The 20,194-nt window shown below is 45.4% G+C and overlaps 1 protein-coding gene across 1 annotated transcript in view; it reads right to left on the bottom strand.

Moving 5' to 3' along the window:
* The window catches only part of LOC115098199 (protein shortage in chiasmata 1 ortholog-like), a 148,311-nt gene that overhangs the window by 38,287 nt on the left and 89,830 nt on the right, over nucleotides 1-20,194 (bottom strand). The window contains exon 4 of the mRNA XM_029614608.1: nucleotides 8,661-8,792. Within this exon, the coding sequence (XP_029470468.1) occupies nucleotides 8,661-8,792 (132 nt within the window). The remainder of the gene's footprint in view (nucleotides 1-8,660; nucleotides 8,793-20,194) is intronic.

The following is a 20,194-nucleotide window of genomic DNA, read 5'->3' as shown; positions in this document are numbered from 1 at the left end:
CAACCCTGTCAAGCTTTTTCTGAGCCTAAACTGACTAACATTCTGTCACATTGCTTTGTATTCTGCAAATGAAGGGCCAATATCACCTTAAGTATGTTGGTAGAAGTATGTCATCTTTTGATAAATCCAGTTTGGTCAGATAAAACTATAATTTGTATTACACCATTCAATCTATGTGCATAATGGCTGCCAAAATCTTAATATCTTGGTTCAACAGGGAGATTGGCTAGTAAGATTCCGGAATGAGTGGGTTTTTAGTGGATTAAGCAATAAGACTATAGTAGCCATTTCAAAAGAGCCTTTTTCCTTCAATAAAGAATACATGGCTCTTAAATATTGTAAAGTAGACTCCCCCAGTATTTTGTACAGCTCAGGACCATATGCATTGGGGATGGAAGCTTTGCCCAATTTTAATGTTTCTATTGCCTCTCTAATTTCACACTCTTTAATAGGTGTTTCTAACATCCTTGCTTTTTCTTCTGAAAGTCATGTAAGTGTCAACATGGCAAAAAATTCTCTCATAATGTCAGAATCCTCACATTCCTTAGGGGCGGATTTTCAAAGGGTATATTACGGGCTTAACTCCAAAAACCCGCTCCTGCGTGCTCTGAGCTTATTTTGCATAGGCTCGGCGACGCGTGTAAGTCCTCTTGACTTTGAAGCTTGCAGACTTCAAATTAGGAAAAAGGGAGAACTGTACATGTAGGTAGAAGATGTTCCAGGATGCTTCTAGCAAAGGAGGAGTATGTGTGTGTGTGTGTGTGTGGTGGGGGAGAACTATGAAGAGGGCCTTGGGCTGCATGAGTATGCTGAACCTGTACATAATAATGGAGTCTAACTGGTACTTTCTCTAATATCCTCCTTCTCAATTTCCACCATCTTAACTACTCATACTAGAGGAGTAAAATTATAAACTAATGCATACCTCCATGGAACTTTTTACTTTGATATGGCAGTCTCTTTCCACCCTCCCTCTTATATTCTTTTGCTGATTTAAGTTCTGAGTACCCATTAACTGGGATCTTGGTTATTTACTTAACATCAAAAGGGAGAGGTTCCTTCACTGAGAATGACACTAAAGAGCATCAGAATCCAGAGGAGGGTTGACTTACTGTGCCAGCCAAAGGAGAAGTAGGAGAGAGGGGAGAAAGGAGTTGGGATGGATCCCCTATAGGGCCCATGAACATCTACTGGAGAATTTGGAGAAGAGGGGTAACAGAAGTATTGCTCTGATACTAAAAGGGAGAACAGGAGAATAACTGGTGCCTTTCAGACATTGTGAGGAGACTAAAGAGTGTGAGAGGACAATTTGGAGAGATAGCAGATAGATGACTGTGTAAAATGCATTTCATTTTTAATATTTCACCTACATGGGAAGGGAAGAACTAAACTTGCTCTATGCCAATGAGATGGGGAAAATATCAGATTAAAGACTGAGAGGGTCAAATTCAGTAAGATGGTTAGTAGACAAATTATCCAGCTAAAGTTAACTAGAAAACTTGTCCTGGATATTCAGTGGAATAAATGCCCCACTGAATATCCCCATTTAAAGTTATCCAGTTAATAGTAGCTGGATAACTTTAAACATAACCGGAAACTCTCTTGAATATAGCTGATTATGTATAAAGTTAACTGGTTATACTTAGCCTGATAACTTTAGACTTAACCAGCTATATTCAAAATACTATAGCCAGTTAAATGCCAAAGTGTATAAAAAATACAAACAAACAGATCACAGGCCTACAGGTATTAACCTGCCCACCAACTTCCTCAACCCAAGATCCAAGGCTCAACCCTGCTGCCTCCTCTCCAAAGCACTCAAATCAGAATTTTTGGAAAATATAAGGGCTGGGGGTCGGTGCCAGCTTTTCCCCTCCTGCCCCCCGCTCGCAGGTCCCATCCTTTTTTTTTTTTTTAATCTTTTAATCTTCAGGCCCCCTCCTTCCTTCCACCCCAACCCTTCCCCTCCCTATACCTTAAATATTTGTTTCTCTTCAGTCCAGATTGCAGTAGCTTCCTAATGAACCCAAGCCCGGTGCTTCTGGCACCTCTAAGCAGTTACAATGGAAGTGCAGAAGTGCATATGCTTCCATTGTAGCTCCTTAGATATGGGCTGAAGAGAAACAAACATTTAAGGTACAGAGAGGGTAAGTGTTGCAGTGGGGTAAAAGATGGGGTCCGGCTATTAAAAAAGCAAAAAATAAAGATAGTATCTGTGAGTGGGGGCTGGGGGGAGGGGAAAGGCTGGCACTGATCCCGGCCCCTATAATTTAAAAATATTTGATTTGTGTGCTTTAGGGAGGAGGTGGTAGGGTGGCCTCAGCAGGATCAAGCCTTAGAGCTTGGGTGGGAGGGAGGAGGAGGACTGGTAAGGGATACATGTTGATCTGTGTAAATACAGGAGATTTATATAGCAACAGTATGATTCATGGGTATTGTCTGTCTACCTCTGTCTGTCTATATGTACTCTCTGTTCTCATCTATTGCATTTGCTATTTTTAAAATATAGCCACTACTTAGAAAAAGGTCTAGACTAAAAAAAGAAATGATGCATGTTGTTCAGTAATAACAGTTTTGGATGTCTCTTTTTATTTTGAAAAATACAGCATATTAATGTCTTGAAATCTATGTATAAATTTCTGAACTACCAGTTTTATTTTTACATAAAGTATTAAAAAAATAGTTCAAAATAAGATCTACAAAAAATTTGCAAGGAATAGAAACAGACAATGTTCTCCTTTTTACAAAATCTGTTTTCCACTAAATAGTAAAACAGAGGAAGTCTTCATTCAGGGGCTTCATGAAGCAAAATCAGTAATATTTCCAGAATGAACATGTTATAGAAAAGGACAAGGGGTAATTTTCAAATGGAGTTCTGTGGCTAAAATAGTGTTTTACACGCAGACATAGCCTTTTACAAAATTGCCCATCTGACTTGCAGGTAAACTTATGTAAGTTAGTGCGTAAGTTTACCCATGATTGAAGATACATACCTGGCGGCAAGGATGAGGAAGGGTTTGGACGTGTATGCATACTTTTGCATTTTAAAAAGTATGCATGTAAAATTATAAAAAAAATTTGTGTCCATGTTTTAGCAGATGTAATTCCTGTGAATAGATTTGGTGGGATAATTTTCCAAGCCAACTTATGCATGAATTGAAAATTGCTATATCTTATATATACATTTGACGGCTTCATATGTAAAATGTTACACATAGTTTTGTAGCAACATAAGGAAGGTGGAACTTCACTTTTATTCATTTAAAAATACTTATATTCCGCAACTTCCAAATTTATAATTTGTCCAGGGAAGCTCACATAAATACCTAGGTAATACATAAGTATCAACAAATATATAACAAATAACACCCATATATTGCTCATTGCATAAAATTAACCCATCTCATTAATACCATATGCTTCTTGAAAAATGATGAGATTGACATAATTGGCATCACAGAGACTTGGTGGAAGGAGGATAACCAATGGGACAGTGCTATATCAGGGTACAAATTATATCGCAATGATAGGGAGGATCAATTTGGTGGGGGTGTGGCACTTTATGTCCGGGAGGGTATAGAGTCCAACAGGATAAAGATCATACAAGAGATTAAATGTTCAGTAGAACCTATATGGGTAGAAAGCCCATGTGTATTGGGTAAGAGTATAATGATAGGAGTATACTACCGTCCACCTGGACAAAATGGTCAGGCAGATGATGAAATGCTTAGAGAAATCAGGGAAGCTAACCAATTTGGCAATGCAATAATAATGGGAGATTTCAATTACCAGACCCAAAAACACCACAGAGCAGAAATACTGCACTTCAATAATATCCAAACACAAGAGTGCAGAGAAGAGTTAGTCCAAACCACAAGGTAATTCAAAAAGCTCTAAGGACTAACTCTTCTCTGCACTCTTGTGTTTGGAGATTTCAATTACCCCAATATTGACTGGGTAAATGTAACATCAGGACTTGCTAGAGACATAAAGTTCCTGGATGCAATAAATGTCTGCTTCATGGAGCAATTGGTTCAGGAACCAACAAGAGAGGGAGCTATTTTAGATTTAATTCTTAGTGGAACGCAGGATTTGGTGAGAGAGGTAACGGTGGTGGGGGCCACTGGGCAACGGTGATCATAACATGATCAAATTTAAACTAATAACTGGAAGGGGACAATAAGTAAATCTGCAGCTCTAACACTAAACTTTCAAAAGGGAAACTTTGATAAAATGAGGAAAATAGTTAGAAAAAAACTGAAAGGTACAGCTGCAAAGGTTAAAAGTGTTCAACAGGCATGGACATTGTTTAAAAATACAATCCTAAAGGCGCAGTCCATATGTATTCCACACATTAAGAAAGGTGGAAGGAAGGCAAAACGATTACCGTCATGGTTAAAAGGTGAGGTGAAAGAGACTATTTTAGCCAAAAAAAATCCTTCAAAAATTGGAATAAGGATCCATCTGAAGAAAATAGGATAAAACATAAGCATTGTCAAGTTAAGTGTAAAACATTGGTAAGATAGGCGAAGAGAGAATTTGAGTTGAAGTTGGCCATCGAGGCAAAAACTCAAAATAAAAACTTTTAAAAATATATCCGAAGCAAGAAACTTGTGAGGGAGTCGGTTGGACCATTAGATGACAGAGGGGTTAAAGGGGCTCTTAGGGCAGATAAGGCCATTGCAGAAAGACTAAATGAATTCTTTGCTTCCGTGTTTACTAATAAGGATGTTGGGGAGATACCAGTTCCGAAGATGGTTTTCAGGGATGAGGAGTCAGACGAACTGAAGAAAATCACTGTGAACCTGGAAGATGTAGTAGGCCAGATTGACAAACTAAAGAGTAGCAAATCACCTGGACCGGATGGTATGCATCCTAGGGTACTGAAGGAACTCAAAAATTAAATTTGTGATCTATTAGTTATAATTTGTAACCTATCATTAAAATCATCCATTGTACCTGAAGACTGGAGGGTGGCCAATGTAACCCCAATATTTAAAAAAGGCTCCAGGGGCAATCCGGGTAACTATAGACCAGTGAGCCTGACTTCAGTGCCGGGAAAAATAGTGGAAACTAGTCTCAAGATCAAAATCGTAGAGCATATAGAAAGACATGATTTAATGGGACACAGTCAACATGGATTTACCCAAGGGAAGTCTTGCCTAACAAATCTGCTTCATTTTTTTGAAGGGGTTAATAAACATGTGGATAAAGGTGAACCGGTAGATGTAGTGTATTTGGATTTTCAGAAGGCATTTGACAAAGTCCCTCATGAGAGGCTTCTATGAAAACTAAAAAGTCATGGGATAGGAGGCAATGTCCTTTCGTGGATTACAAACTGGTTAAAAGACAGGAAACAGAGAGTAGGATTAAATGGTCAATTTTCTCAGTGGAAAAGGGTAAACAGTGGAGTGCCTCAGGGATCTGTACTTGGACCGGTGCTTTTCAATATATATATAAATGATCTGGAAAGGTATACGACGAGTGAGGTTATCAAATTTGCGGATGATACAAAATTATTCAGAGTAGTTAAATCACAAGCAGACTGATACATTACAGGAGGACCTTGCAAGACTGGAAGATTGGGCATCCAAATGGCAGATGAAATTTAATGTGGACAAGTGCAAGGTGTTGCATATAGGGAAAAATAACCCTTGCTGTAGTTACCCAATGTTAGGTTCCATATTAGGAGCTACCACCCAGGAAAAAGATCTAGGCATGATAGTGGATAATACTTTAAAATCGTCGGCTCAGTGTACTGCAGCAGTCCAAAAAGCAAATAGAATGTTAGGAATTATTAGGAAGGGAATGGTTAATAGAACGGAAAATGTCATAATGCCTCTGTATCACTCCATGGTGAGACCACACGTTGAATACTGTGTACAATTCTGGTCGCCGCATCTCAAAAAAGATATAGTTGCAATGGAGAAGGTACAGAGAAGGGCAACCAAAATGATAAAGGGGATGGAACAGCTCCTCTATGAGGAAAGGCTGAAGAGGTTAGGGCTGTTCAGCTTGGAGAAGAAACGGCTGAGGGGGGATATGATAGAGGTCTTTAAGATCATGAGAGGTCTTGAATGAGTAGATGTGACTCGGTTATTTACACTTTCGAATAATAGAAGGACTAGGGGGCATTCCATGAAGTTAGCAAGTAACACATTTAAGACTAATCGGAGAAAATTCTTTTTCACTCAACGCACAATAAAGCTCTGGAATTTGTTGCCAGAGGAGGTGGTTAGTGCAGTTAGTGTAGCTGGGTTCAAAAAAGGTTTGGATAAGTTCTTGGATGAGAAGTCCATTAATGGCTATTAATCAATTATACTTAGGGAATAGCCACTGCTATTAATTGCATCAGTAGCATGGGCTCTTCTTAGTGTTTGGGTAATTGCCAGGTTCTTGTGGCCTGGTTTGGCCACTGTTGGAAACAGGATGCTGGGCTTGATGGACCCTTGGTCTGACCCAGCATGGCAATTTCTTCTGTTCTTAATTCCTTCCTGAAGTCTTTCATATCCTGTATTCCTCGCAACTCAACTGGCAAATTATTCCACTGTGCTCGATCGACAAACTAAAAAGCTCTGGATCGAGTTTGAAATAACCTACCCACTTTCACTGATGGCATGTTCAATAAACCTATGATTTGTTAAGAAAAATTCTACTTGGGGCATAATATCACAGCAATTTTTCAAATTACTGTTAACCCCCCGTATTAAACAACTTATGTACCAAACCTTGCCCGAAATTTTACTGGTAACCAATGTACATTAGTAATCAATGTAAATGCTGGAGTATAGATGATACATGCTCATGTTTAGGCAAACCCAAACATATTCACGCTGCAGCATTCTGCAATAATCTCAGCAAGTTGTTTCGCAGACCCACCAGCAATGTTGCACAATGGTCAAGGTGACTCAAGACCAACTGTTGAAGTACAGACCTAAATAGTCCCTTGGGCAAAGAAAGCGTACCAGTTTCAACAATTTAACTTATAAATGTGGCTTCATTGACAAAGAAGAGTCTAGGACTACTCCCAGGCTGTGAAATTCAACCAAAATTTGGATCTGGTTACCCTCAATTGCTAAACTGGAGCTGAACTGAATAACTGGTTGTTTGCCTATCCATAAGACTTTTGTTTTCTCAGTGTTTAAAAATAAACCATTTGATCCCAAACATTTTTAAATAAATGAGACACATCTATTAAAAGACAGTAATGGTATTTCCCTTGGGACTTCACTAGGTAAATAAACCTTTACATCATCTGCGTACATAAATAACACACATTCAATTTTTCCAACTGAAGCTCTAATGGTGCTATACAAATGCTGAAAAGTACAGAAGATAGAGATGATCTTTGGGGTACCCCATGCTCTTATTTGTTGACAGCTAGAGTGGTCCCAATCCATTTGTACCCTAAACTGTCTGGAATTCAAATATGAGCAAAACCAATTTAACACTTTTCTGGAGATACCAAGATGTTCCAGGCGAGAAACCAAAATGTTGTGTCTTACTGAGTCAAAGGCTGAGGATACATGAAATTGTACTAAAATCCCAGGCTTAATTCTCTCCTTACTAGTTAGTAATGTATGCATCAAAGACAGCAATAATCCATCTGTGTTTTTCTCTTTTGAGTCCATAGATGGTAACTTTGAAACCAGTGCGCGGCACATGTGCGCACATGAATCGCCTCGTGCCTAGGGACTTGGCTATTTTATAACTTGTGCGCATATATGCACTCATATTATAAAATAACCTGGCTGGGTGTACATGTGCACCCAATTTTAAGTGGGCGTGTGCATGTGTGCACAAATGCTGCTTCTATCGCGTAAATCGAGGGATTTTAAAAGGGATGTGCACCATAAAATACAAATTTTATGTTACTTGACTATTTTACATGTTGACATGCATCAGAACCCAATATACATTTATTTCTAATAAACAGTTTAAACATAAAAGCGGTGCATGCCAGTTTTACCAGTTTGTCACCAGTTTGCCCAGTTAAGAGATAGGTCCTCCAAATCCCCCTAGTTTAATAGTCTTCTCTCCCCCAATTATCCATGACCCTTAAAACCCTGACGATCTGCCTATTTTTCTTTCTTTTTTAACTTACAAGTCATCCATTGCAGAAGTAAAGTTGCACAGCAGGGAGCCTTGGCGTGCGGTGGATCACGCAAGTATTTCCGTGCACATCTCAGGTTCACGCCCCGAAATGTCCATGCCCCGCCCAGACCATGCCCAAACCCCGCCCCTTTTTGAAAACTTTCAAGATGTATGTGTTGAGGCATTTACGTGTGTATCCGGGCGGCTTTTAAAATCCACTTGGCGCATGAGCCCAACTTATTCATGCATCCCCTGACTGATGCACGTGCCGGGGCTTTTAAAATTTACCCTATACTCTTTATCATGTAAAATTTTTTCTGAATTTATATATTCCTCAAGCTGACCAAGGACACACTTTTCTAGAATCTTAGCTAGTGTAGGCAGATTTAACTCTGGCCTATAGTTAAAGGACCGCTCAATGATTTATTCTTATCCTTCACTATTGGTCTCACCATTGCTTTTTTAAATTGCATTGGGATTTGCAGTAGAAATAATTTCTTTTTCACTTTAAATACTATCAAGATAACAATATTATGTTACCTAGACTGAGGACAGCCATAACCTACCTCAGATGGCAGGACTGACATCCAAGACCTGTCTAGCCATTCCTGGGGATTTTTCTTACAAGACATCAAAGTGTAATCAGCAATCTGGCGAATCAGTAAAGCTGTTTCCTCAATCCCTGGTGTAATAACGACCTAGAAAATATATATTATATATTTATCATATGTTATATATTTATGATATATTTATACAGTATATTCAAGCCCCATTTTATTTATACCATGTTACTCAATATGCATTAACTGCATGCCTTTATACAATTCACCTGTGCATCAGATAAGCTGTAAAGAGTTGCCCTCCCCCCCATCTTGTGGGTAGGAATGCTACATGGGTCTAAGTATACAGCTAGCACTAGGTCTGGTATTTTCTTATATCCATTGTTTAAATGTATATAAGTATTTTCGGAACAGACACAAAAGGACTTTAGTGGAAGGGGAGGAGGGAGAAGACCACAGATTGAGTCAGACCTATGACAGTATACTAGGCAGGCTCAAATGGGCAAACTGGGTGTGGACCAAGTAATCCTTATCTGCCAACATCTTCTATGTTTTTGTATTTTTTCATAGTGAGACCACTACTCAGATCAAAAGGCAGCAGACCATTAAACATGGCCATTCTTAATGTGGCAAGTTTTTAAATTTCAGTGGGGTTTTTTTTATCTGTAGAAGGAGAGGGGAGTTTTCAGCTCCCATTTTAACAGGGTAACTGCTTAAGAGTCAGTATTAAAAGGGTAGATATTAAAAAATGAATGGCTAAGTAAGTTAGCCAGATAACACTTATCTGGCTAACTTACATAGGATATTTAGCAGCATAAATATGTCGTTGAATAGTCCCGAATAAATCGCTAGTTAGCCGGATAAGTCTTATCCAACTAACTTTAGACATGCTATTGAGCAAATCTAATATAACCAGATAAGTTTGAATACTGTTAATTAACCGGCTATGCTAGCCAGATAAGTAGCTCCTCCCCAGAATGTCCATATCCCGCCCACCACTTATCTGCCTAAGTGGTGGCCAATGAATAGAACCGGATATTTAGCCACCCCCACTCAGCCAGTTATGTCTCTATTTATCTGGCTAAGTAGTGAGGAATATCAGCTTCAAAAATATTTATTTGGATAAAATTGGGTTTTAGGGCCTCATTTTCTAAAGTATCGCAGGCCTGCGATACTTTAGAAGATGAGGGGCGGGGGGGCGGGCCTGCGCTAGCCGGAAGTGATCGCACCGTCGCGGTGTGATCGCTGCCGGTTTCGCACCCAATAGCACCACCATAGGCGCAGAGTCGGCCCTGGTGACGCCCCGACTCCTCCTCTTCCGGGGCTGACTCCACCCCAACTCCGCCCCCATCCTGGTATCGCACACGATAAGGGACTTTTCGTGTGCGAAAGGTCCCTTATCGCGTGCGAGCGGCTTGGAAAATGAGGCCCTTAGTCTGGTAAATTTACTCTTGAAAAAATTTTGACCCTTTAACTGGTTGTGTGTAATTAAAATCATAAGCTGCACAAATTCAGCAAGGGCAAAAAAGGGGCTGGTGTTACAAACGTGCCCAGTGAGCCCTGGGAAAGGCATAGAGGTGCGATCGCTTGCTCCTGAGAGAGAGTGAGCCCTTGGGCCCCGAGGTGACTCAGGGAGGAGCCCCAAGACACACCCGAGGGAGGTAAGCAAGTACAAGCATGGGCAGAGCAAGAACACAGAAGGAGAACGAAGTGGGTCAACCCTCTGTTGAACCAACATGTACTAGTGAGGATAGATGGAGGCAGAGAGCTGGAAACAAGGCAAGGTATCGGAGTAAAAGAGTCAGAGTACATAGGGGAACGAGGACTCCTGGAACTTGGACGAGAAGACGACTCCTGGACTGGATGAGCCGAGATGGGACTCTCGAAGAGTTGGACAAGACAAAAACTCTTGAAGACTTGGACTAGATGATAACGCTTGAAGACTTGGACAAGACGATACTCTTGAAGACGAGGAAGAGTGCTGTCCCTCAGGACGCCCTACACAGCTCAATGTGGACTGGTCACGGACCACTCTGTCCCACTAGGCGCCCTACACAACCTGGAAGGCTGGTCGCGGACCATGCGGAGAGCGGGACGTGCATGGAACGGAGAAGAGGGTACACAAGAGGGGATGCCTCAAGCGCAGGTCATCTGGACATCTGCAACTTAGAACCAGAGGACATCTGGGCGTCTGGACATCGGGGTCTCTAGACATCTGGACAGACGGACCCAGGAAGAGAGAACTACTGGACGAGTAGAGATCAGAGGGTCGTAGAGAAGAGGACGACGGACATCAGGACGAAGGACGTCTGGATACCTGGACATCTAGATCACTTGAACCAGAGGACATCTGGACATCTGGGCATCAGGAATGTCTGAGACATCTGGATAGGAACGAGGAACCCCGAGGCTTATGGGAAGGGAAGCCAAGGGCTGGAACATACCATGAGGACTATCCGACGAGGGATGAAACCTGGAGCATTGGATGGAGACATCAGGACGAAGAAGACATGGAACATGAAGTCTTCCGGACAGGAGCAGCAAGATGGACCACAATGGAAGCAGTGGAACTCCATGGACAAAAGAGAAGCTCCATGGAGGGTGTAACTCCATCCGAAGACTCTGAGGAACTGAAGCAGTGCCTTTATATAGGGCGGGACCATAACAGCTGGGTTGAAGGTGATCCTGTAGCAGACTTTCAAATTTAGCTGGTTAGTGTAATATTCAGTGTTAACCAGCTAAATTAAGCCAGATAAACCAGGGTACGTAAATAGCAGGCCTAAATCTACTGACTCAAATTTGAATTGATAGATTACATGGGATATTCGGTCCTACAATTAGCTGGATAAGTGCAACTTAATATTCGTATAAAAATAACTGAGTAAATATACCTGGTTTTCTTACCTGCTCAAAGATGGTTGAATATCAATCTCTTTCTTATCAGGGAAAAATCTTTGAAAATTGTACTCCCTAAGTACTGATTACAGTACATAAATCTCTTGCTTATGGTCTTTACCTTGTTAGAGTTTTCACTGGTGCCTTAATGCTTGCATTCAACCTTATGATAAGAACCCCAGTGTATGCAGTTGTTATCCATTGTGGAGCCAGGAAAAGTGCATGATCAGGGTCCCAGCACTATTCCTGATGCTCACTATCTCCTCCTGCTCACTCTACTGGCTGGCAAGTGCCTCCCCAGTCAGGCCCCCTTTTCCTGCAAGACTGGAGGGGGTCATGAACAGCAGTGGTGTGGCATGGCCAGGAACAGGAAGAAACAGAAAGTGAGCATGGGACCTGTCTCTGAGCCAGCATACTCAGGACCTGTAGTAGTCGTCCTGCCCCCACACAAGTTTCCTAGGTAACAGGAAATAAATGCAGAAGAGGTGAGCCAGCAGCAAGACCTGAGTGTGTGTGCTGGCCGCATATTCACTTTCTTTTCCTTCCTGTTTCTTTGACTGCAGTGTACTGTTCGCAATCCCCCTCTCCTCTACTAGTCCAGGATCAGCCAAGCTGGTGAGGGAGGCAATGAGGATGTGGAGAAGAGGTAGTGAGGATGTTGGGAAGATTGAGGGGAGATGCTGGGCAGAGGATTGTGGATGAAGGAGAAGAGATGCTGAGTGAGGGGGAGGGGAAGGAAGAGAATGATGGGGAAATGTTGGGCAGGGGAGATAGAGAGAAGAGGATTTCTGAACAGGGGAGAAAGGATGAGAAAGAGTCATGTGATGCTGGGAGGGAAGGAAAGATGCTGGAAAAGGGGCAGGGTTGAGAGAGAGAGAGAGAGAGGGCAGGGAGGGAGAGAAAGGGGCAATGTTGGGTACATAAAGGAAAGTTGCTGAATAGGAGGTAGGGGAAGACAAAGGGGCAATGCTGGGTAGAGGCTGGGAGGTGGATAGAAAGTGATGATGCTAGGAAGGGGGTAGGGTAAGAGAGAGAGAAAGAGAGAGAGAGATTCAGGGCAGGGGGAATGATCAGTGTCAAAGACAGATGCAAGCCTAGATTTAGACATAAGCAACATAGGCAACTGCTGCTGGTGCCAAATTTTTATAGGTGCCAGAGCACTGTCACCACTGCCAATATCCAGGCCTGCAGCTTAGGCACCTCTTGTTCTTTCTAGTGATGCTGTCCCCAGAGCAGCAGCAATTGGGGATAGAAACTTCAGCGCTGGAGCTCCTGCAGCCATCACACCCTGACAGGCCCTGCTGTGCCCCTCCCCTTGCACAGATTTCCATGGTAACATGAAGCCTGTGTGGAAGGAGGAGGCAAGATGCCACAGGGCCTGTCAAGACACCATGGCTGTAAAAGTTCCCCCTAACTGCTGAATTTTCTATCCTCAGCTGCTGCTTCTGTGAGGTTGGGGTTGCTAAACAGGATAAATAACATTATAAGTGGAGGAAAAGGGAGATGCCCTGAGAGGAGAGGATTGGGCAGGGGCAATCAGGAAGGAAGGGTCCCCTCCCTCACCCCAAGAGGGATGTGCATTTGTTTGAAACAAATCAGTAAAACACAACGAATGTGTATATATTTTTTTTCATTCATGGATCCTCAAAATGAATGATGAGATAACACTAATGAGATGAAAATTTACATCTCACTCATTTATGTTTCCCATTCAAATCTATGGCCCATTGAAATCTATGGCTGTGCTGTGAACACAGGTTTAGGTAACTATAGCAAACATCTCTTGCCTATGTGACCTCACAGTTTTGTCAAAGCTGAGACAGGACAAAGTGGCAAAGAAATCACAGAGGACAAATCATAGTGCAGCATCTTTTTAACTAACCTATAGCTACTATCTGGATCATGTGACACTAACCTACTCCCACTGTAAACTCTGAGCATGTGTGAAAAGGTCCATATTTCCTCTTTAGCATTTGGTAAAGAACAGGTGCGGAATGCAGGAAAATATCAACCAGGGGGATTTTTTCAAAACAGGCCCATGGGTTAAATGTCTGACACCCTTGTGTGCTTTCTTTGCAGCACATGTCTCAACAGCTTCCAAAAGCATGTCTCTAATATCAATTCCATATTTTTCCCATATAACTAAGAAGTAGAGCACACCCTAGACTAGGGATGAGCAAAACTAATTTGCAGTCCCATCCATTCAACTGGTTGACCCTGTGCTACTGTCCTTGTCTGGTTCCAGACAAGGACAGTAGCACAAGTCTGGTTAACACAGTAAATGATAGCAGAAAAAGACTCAAGAGGTTCATCCATCATTATGGATGAACAAGTCTGGTTAACACAGTAAATGATAGCAGAAAAAGACTCAAGAGGCTCATCCATCATTATGCCCAGCCAGTTTTTTTTGTTTTTTTTTTCTTTTTGGATAATAACTGCTGCTCTGTGCAGGTTACCTCTTTTCTTCATTTCTGTCTTTAGCTACTATGGATGCTCTGTGTTTATCCCACACCCTTTTGAACTTCCATGTGGTGAAAAATCTTCAGAATGATAGCCGTGTTAGTTTGGATTAGCATCTGATGAACTCTGTCCTCAAAAGTTCATGCTTCAAAAAACTGGTTAGTCTATAAGGTGCCACCTGACTCCTGTCCTTTTGAATTTCATTACGTTTCTTGTCTTCACTACCTCTTCCGAGAAAGCATTCCATGCATCCACCACCCTTTTTGTGAAGACATATTTCCTAACACTGTTCCTAATCCCTCAGAGTTTCATATCATGACCTCTAGTTCTACAGATTTCTTTCCATCAGAAAAGGTTTTATTCTTGTGCATCATTAATGCCTTTCAGGAATTTAAAGGTCTGCATCATATCTCCCCTATCTCTTCTTTTCTCCAGGGTATACATATCCAGGTCCTTCAGTCTCATCTCATAAGGGTTTTGATGCAGACCCCTTACTATTTTGGTTGCCTTTCTCTGGGCTACTTCAATCTCGTTTCTATCGCTTTCGAGATATGGTCTCTGTTGTGGGAGTCTCAGTTTAGTGGACCCTTGGGCTGACCTGCTGGAGACTAGGAAAGGATGGACAATGTCTCTGATGAATAGCAGGCCGGGAGGCAGATGTTCAGGCGGGACGTAGATGCTCTTCACCCTGAAAGCTGGTGCTCCCCCGGGAGGAGCCCTAGGAGCCCAACCGCTGGGACTTAGGTGGCTTCACCCTTGGAAGCCGAAGCCCCCCCAGGAGGAGCCCATAGGGGCCCGGCCGCTGGGACTTAGGCGGGTCATGGATCAGGACAGGTAACTGGAACCAGACAAGGACAGCAGCAATACTGTAACTGGGTACGGGTACTGGAACCAGGCAGGAACCAAGCAGGTACTGTAGCAAGCAGGCAGGAACCAAGCAGGTACTGTAGCAGGAACGGAGTGATGAAGCCAAACGGGTCACTCTGGGGCGCTACGCAACAGGAAACCAGAATGCTAACCCGTTGCAAGGCAAAGGCTGGATGGCCGCGGCCGGCTTCTCAAGGTCGCGGCGTCTGAAGTCAGGTATTGGGCGGAGTCGGCACTGGCAGGAAACGGGCTACAAAGGTGCCCAAGTGGCGCGCGCGCGCGCCTAGGAGCAGGGCATCCACCAGCAGCTTCACGGTGGCGCTGCCCCAATGGGGACGCTGCCAAACAGGCCGCAAGCCAGGACTCCGGAGGCGGGAGCAGGTCCGGGAATCTAGAGGTAAGGGCCTGGCTGCGGTGCTCGCGACTAAGACCGCAACAGTACCTCCCCTCTTACGCCCCCTCTTAGCTGTTCCGGGTTTACTAGGGTGATCCAAATGAAACTGCCGTAATAAGTCCTTGTCGAGGATATTACGGGCTGGTTCCCACGAGTTGTCCTCGGGTCCGCAATCCTCCCAGGCAAGCAAGTATTCCCATTGGCGTTGATGGAACCGGACATCCAAACCTTCATGTACTTGATATGTAACCTTGTCCGGTACTGAAGGGTCCGAGGGTTTGGGAGCCCTGGAATGGTATCTGGACAACACAAGAGGCTTCAACAATGACACGTGGAACACATCATGTATGCGCATGGAGGAGGGTAGGAGTAGATGGTATGAGACCGCTCCCACTCGTTCGGCGACTTGGAAAGGCCCACAGAATTTCAGAGCTAGTCTTCGAGAGGGAATACGTAACTGTAGATTTCTGGTGCTAAGCCAGACACGATCTCCTGGGAGGAAGGTAGGTGCTGGCTGACTATGCCTATCCGCCCACTTCTTGGCGGATAGGGCGGCCTTCTGGATCTTTTCCTGGTTAGTGCTCCACAAGGCACGGAGCTGGTGAGCAAAGAGTTGCACTGCCGGGAGTGCACTAGGTTCAGGCGAAGGCAGGGGCGATCGAAGTTGCTTCCCATAAACAATGAGGAACGGGGAGCTTCCCGTAGCAGCATGCGTGTGATTATTATACGAGAACTCCGCCCAAGGGAGTAGCTTAGCCCAATTATCTTGTCGTTCGTTCACAAAGGCACAGAGAAACGTCTTTAGGGTTCGATTGGTTCGTTCCGTTTGCCCATTGCTCTGAGGATGGAATGCAGACGAAAGATTAAGTTGCACATTAAAGTGCTTACATAGAGCCTTCCAATAGCGGGCTGTAAACTGTGGTCCTCGATCGGAGACAATATCCTGCGGGAGACTGTGAAGTCTAAAGATGTGCTGGGCGAACAGGCCAGCTAGGTCAGGGGCAGAAGGGAGCTTTGGCAAGAGAACGAAGTGCGCCATCTTGGAAAATCAGTCCACAGTTACCCAGATGACCGAATTACCTCTTGAGACAGGAAGATCCACGACGAAATCAGTGGAGATATGTGTCCAAGGCTCCACCGGGATGGGCAATGGTTGCAACAAGCCTCTGGGCTTCCCGAGGAGCAGCTTTTGAACCGCACAAGTAGGGCATGAGCCCACAAAAGCTTGGACGTCTTGTCTCACCGTTGGCCACCAGAAGAAACGGTTTAACAATTCTAATGTTCCTTTCCAGCCAGCATGGCCCCCAGTGAGGGAGTCATGGACCCAAGCGAGGACTGTTCTCCTAGAGCGACGCGGGAGAACGGTCTTCGCTTGGGAGGACACCAAGGTTGCAGCAAGACTTACTTTTTCAGGGTCCAAGATATACTGAGGCGTATCAGGGGTCTCCTCGACTTCAGAAGAGCGCGAGAGCTCGTCAGCTCGAACATTCTTGAAGCCGGGTCGGTAGCATAAGGTAAAGTCAAACCGATCAAAAAACAGCAACCATCGGGCTTGTCTTGGATTCAGGCGTTGGGCTTGTTTCAAGAATGCTAGGTTTTTCTGATCAGTGTAAATTGTGACCAGGTGGTTGGCTCCCTCCAACCACTGTCTCCATTCTTCCAGGGCAAGTTTCACGGCTAGCAACTCTTTGTCACCTACACAGTAGTTGCTCTCAGCCGGGGAGAATTTCTTTGAGAAATAGGAACAGGGCAACAGCTGTCCCGAATCAGAGTACTGGCTCAGTACGGCCCCCACAGCCACATTGGAGGCATCAACCTCCACCACGAAGGGCCGGCTGGGATCCGGATGATGAAGGCAGGTGTCTAGTAAGAAGGCTTCCTTGAGGGCCTCAAAGGCTTGACAGGCAGAAGGAGGCCAATCCACCGCATTAGCCCTCTTTCGGGTGAGGGCAGTTAACGGAGCCACAATATGGGAGTAGTTGGGGATAAAGTGACGGTAGAAATTAGAAAAGCCGAGGAAGCGTTGCAATGCTTTAAGACCCCTGGGCCGGGGCCAACTCTTGATAGCCGCCACTTTCTCAGGATCCATTAGAAAGCCTACTGCAGAGACTATGTAGCCTAGGAACGGCAGGGAGGTCTTCTCAAAACTGCACTTTTCCAGTTTCGCGTATAGACCATGCTCCCTAAGTATCTGGAGCACTTGGCGGACATGTTGACGGTGTGACGGCAGGTCCTGGGAATAGACTAACACGTCATCGAGGTAAACAATTACACAGGTGTTCAGAAGGTCCCGCAACACCTCATTCATCAGGTGCTGGAAAACCGCCGGGGCATTACACAAGCCTAAAGGCATCACGAGGTACTCGTAATGCCCGTCTCGGGTATTAAACGCGGTTTTCCGCTCATCTCCAGGACAGATCCTGACCAAATTATAGGCTCCTCGTAAGTCCAACTTTGTGAAAATCTTTGCTCCTTGAAGCCGATCAAGGAGCTCTGGGATTAACGGAAGTGGGTAGCGGTCTCGCTTGGTAATCGAATTTAAGCCTCGATAGTCTATACACGGCCTCAGTGAGCCATCTTTCTTGCTGACAAAAAAGAAACCCGCCCCTGCAGGCGACTTGGACGGGCTGATAAACCCCTTGGCCAAATTCTCTGTAATGTACTCGGACATGGCCCGGGTCTCAGGTATGGATAAGGGATAAACCCTTTCTCGTGGGGGCATGGTACCAGGTAGCAAGTCAATAGCACAGTCATACGGATGATGCTGCGGAAGGATCTCCGCCTTGGTCTTGGAGAATACATCGGTGAAGTCCTCATAACGTGCAGGGGGGACCCACAGTAGAGTGGGTCCCCCTGGTGCCATGGACCCCCGGAAGTGAGGGGGTCCATGGCACCTTCATGCAATTAGCTAGGCAGAAGGGACTCCATTTAACAATCTGTAGCGTGTCCCACTGAATCGTGGGCGAGTGTTTCTGTAACCACGGCAACCCTAGCACCACAGGGTGGACGGCCTTATCCAGTACCAGGAAGGCTATCTCCTCCGAATGGATCGCCCCGGTGCAGACCATAATGGGTGCCGTGGACAGCTGGACGGGACCAGGAAGGAGCGTCCCCTGGATCAAGGTAATTCGCAATGGGAACTCCCGTCTATGCGTAGGGATTCGCAACTGGGACACTAGGTCGTGCAGGATGAAATTACCTCCGGCTCCAGAATCCAGGAACACCATCGTCTCAAAGGAACCTCCGGGGTACTCCAGGGTAACAGGAACAGTGCATTGAGGAGCTGTAGCACAGCCTAGAAGGAGCTCCTCCCAATCTCCTAGGCGTTGGTGTTTTTCCGCAGACTCCTGGCAGCGTGCCAAGAAGTGGCCCTTCTGGCACGCTGTACTTGTCTTTCTTCAAGAGAAAGGGGGACCCTTCCCAGCTGCATGGATTCGCTGGTGGGGACGTCTGGACGAGAGCTCTTGGGAGAGGGCGCTGGTCTCGGCCCACGAGCCGGACTATGGCGAGAAGAGTGCTGCTCCTTGGCCCGTTGCTGAAGGCGGCGGTCTGTACGAGCAACCATCTTGATCAAAGCGTTGAGGTCCTCCGGCAAATCTCGAGCCGCAATCTCATCTTTAATGCGTCCGGAGAGGCCTTCCAGGAAGATGGCTTTAAGACTACCATCCTGCCAACCAACTTCCTGGGCTAAAGTCCGAAACTCCATTGCATAGTCAGTCAAGGAGCGAGCCCCCTGACGCAGTTGCAGCAGATCAGACGTAGCCGTGGCTACTCGGGCGGGCTCATCAAAGGCCTGGCGAAAGTTCGTGATGAACAATTGTAAATCCGTTAATGAAGAATCATTGTTTTCCCAAAGGGGAGAAGCCCATATCAAGGCTTTCCCATCGAGCAAGGACAGGATGTATGCCACTTTCACCGCATCCGAGGGAAACTGCCGAGGCAGCAAGGAGAACCGTACACAACATTGGTTCAGGAAGCCGCGGCAGGTCCTTAAATCACCAGTGTAGCAGGAGGGTGCTGGTAACTGAGTCACAGAGGAGCCGTGACCCTCGGGGGCCCTGCCAGCGGAAGGCAAGGATCCAGGCGCGAGGATAGCCGTTCCACCGTGGCTGCCAAATTATCAATGCAGCTCTGGTGCTGTGGCATCTGCCGGGCCATCCCAGACAGATCCGAGGGAGCGGGTGCATCCGCCGAGTCCATGGCCTTGCAATCTGTTGTGGGAGTCTCAGTTTAGTGGACCCTTGGGCCGAACTGCTGGAGACTAGGAAGGGATGGACAATGTCTCTGATGCACAGCAGGCCGGGAGGCAGATGTTCAGGCGGGACGTAGATGCTCTTTACCCTGGAAGCTGGTGCTCCCCGGGAGGAGCCCGTAGGAGCCCAACCGCTGGGACTTAGGTGACTTCACCCTTGGAAGCCGAAGCCCCCCCGGGAGGAGCCCTTAGGGGCCCGGCCACTGGGACTTAGGCGGGTTGTGGATCAGGAAGGGTAACTGGAACCAGATTAGAACATTAGTGATACTGTAACTGGGTATGGGTACTGGAACCAGGCAGGAACTGTAGCAAGACTCGGGTACTGGAACCAGGCAGGAACCGTAGCAAGACTTGGGTACTGGAACCAGGCAGGGACTGTAGCAGGACTCGGGCACTGGAACCAGGCAGGAACCAAGCTGGCACTGTGGCTGGCAAGCAGGAACCAAGCAGGTACTGTAGCAGGCAGGCAGGAACCAAGCAGGTACTGTAGCAGGAACGGAGTGATGAAGCCAAACGGGTCACTCTGGGGCGCTACGCAACAGGAAACCAGAATGCTAACCCGTTGCAAGGCAAAGGCTGGATGGCCGCGGCCGGCTTATCAAGGCCGCGGCGTCTGACGTCAGGTATTGGGCGGAGTTGGCACTGGCGGGAAATGGGCTACAAAGGCGCCCA

Source organism: Rhinatrema bivittatum, chromosome 1, assembly GCF_901001135.1.
Source record: "Rhinatrema bivittatum chromosome 1, aRhiBiv1.1, whole genome shotgun sequence".
Taxonomy (NCBI): Eukaryota; Metazoa; Chordata; class Amphibia; order Gymnophiona; family Rhinatrematidae; genus Rhinatrema; species Rhinatrema bivittatum.
Note: the sequence above shows the minus strand (reverse complement) of the source record. Positions and strands in the feature narration are given on the sequence as shown.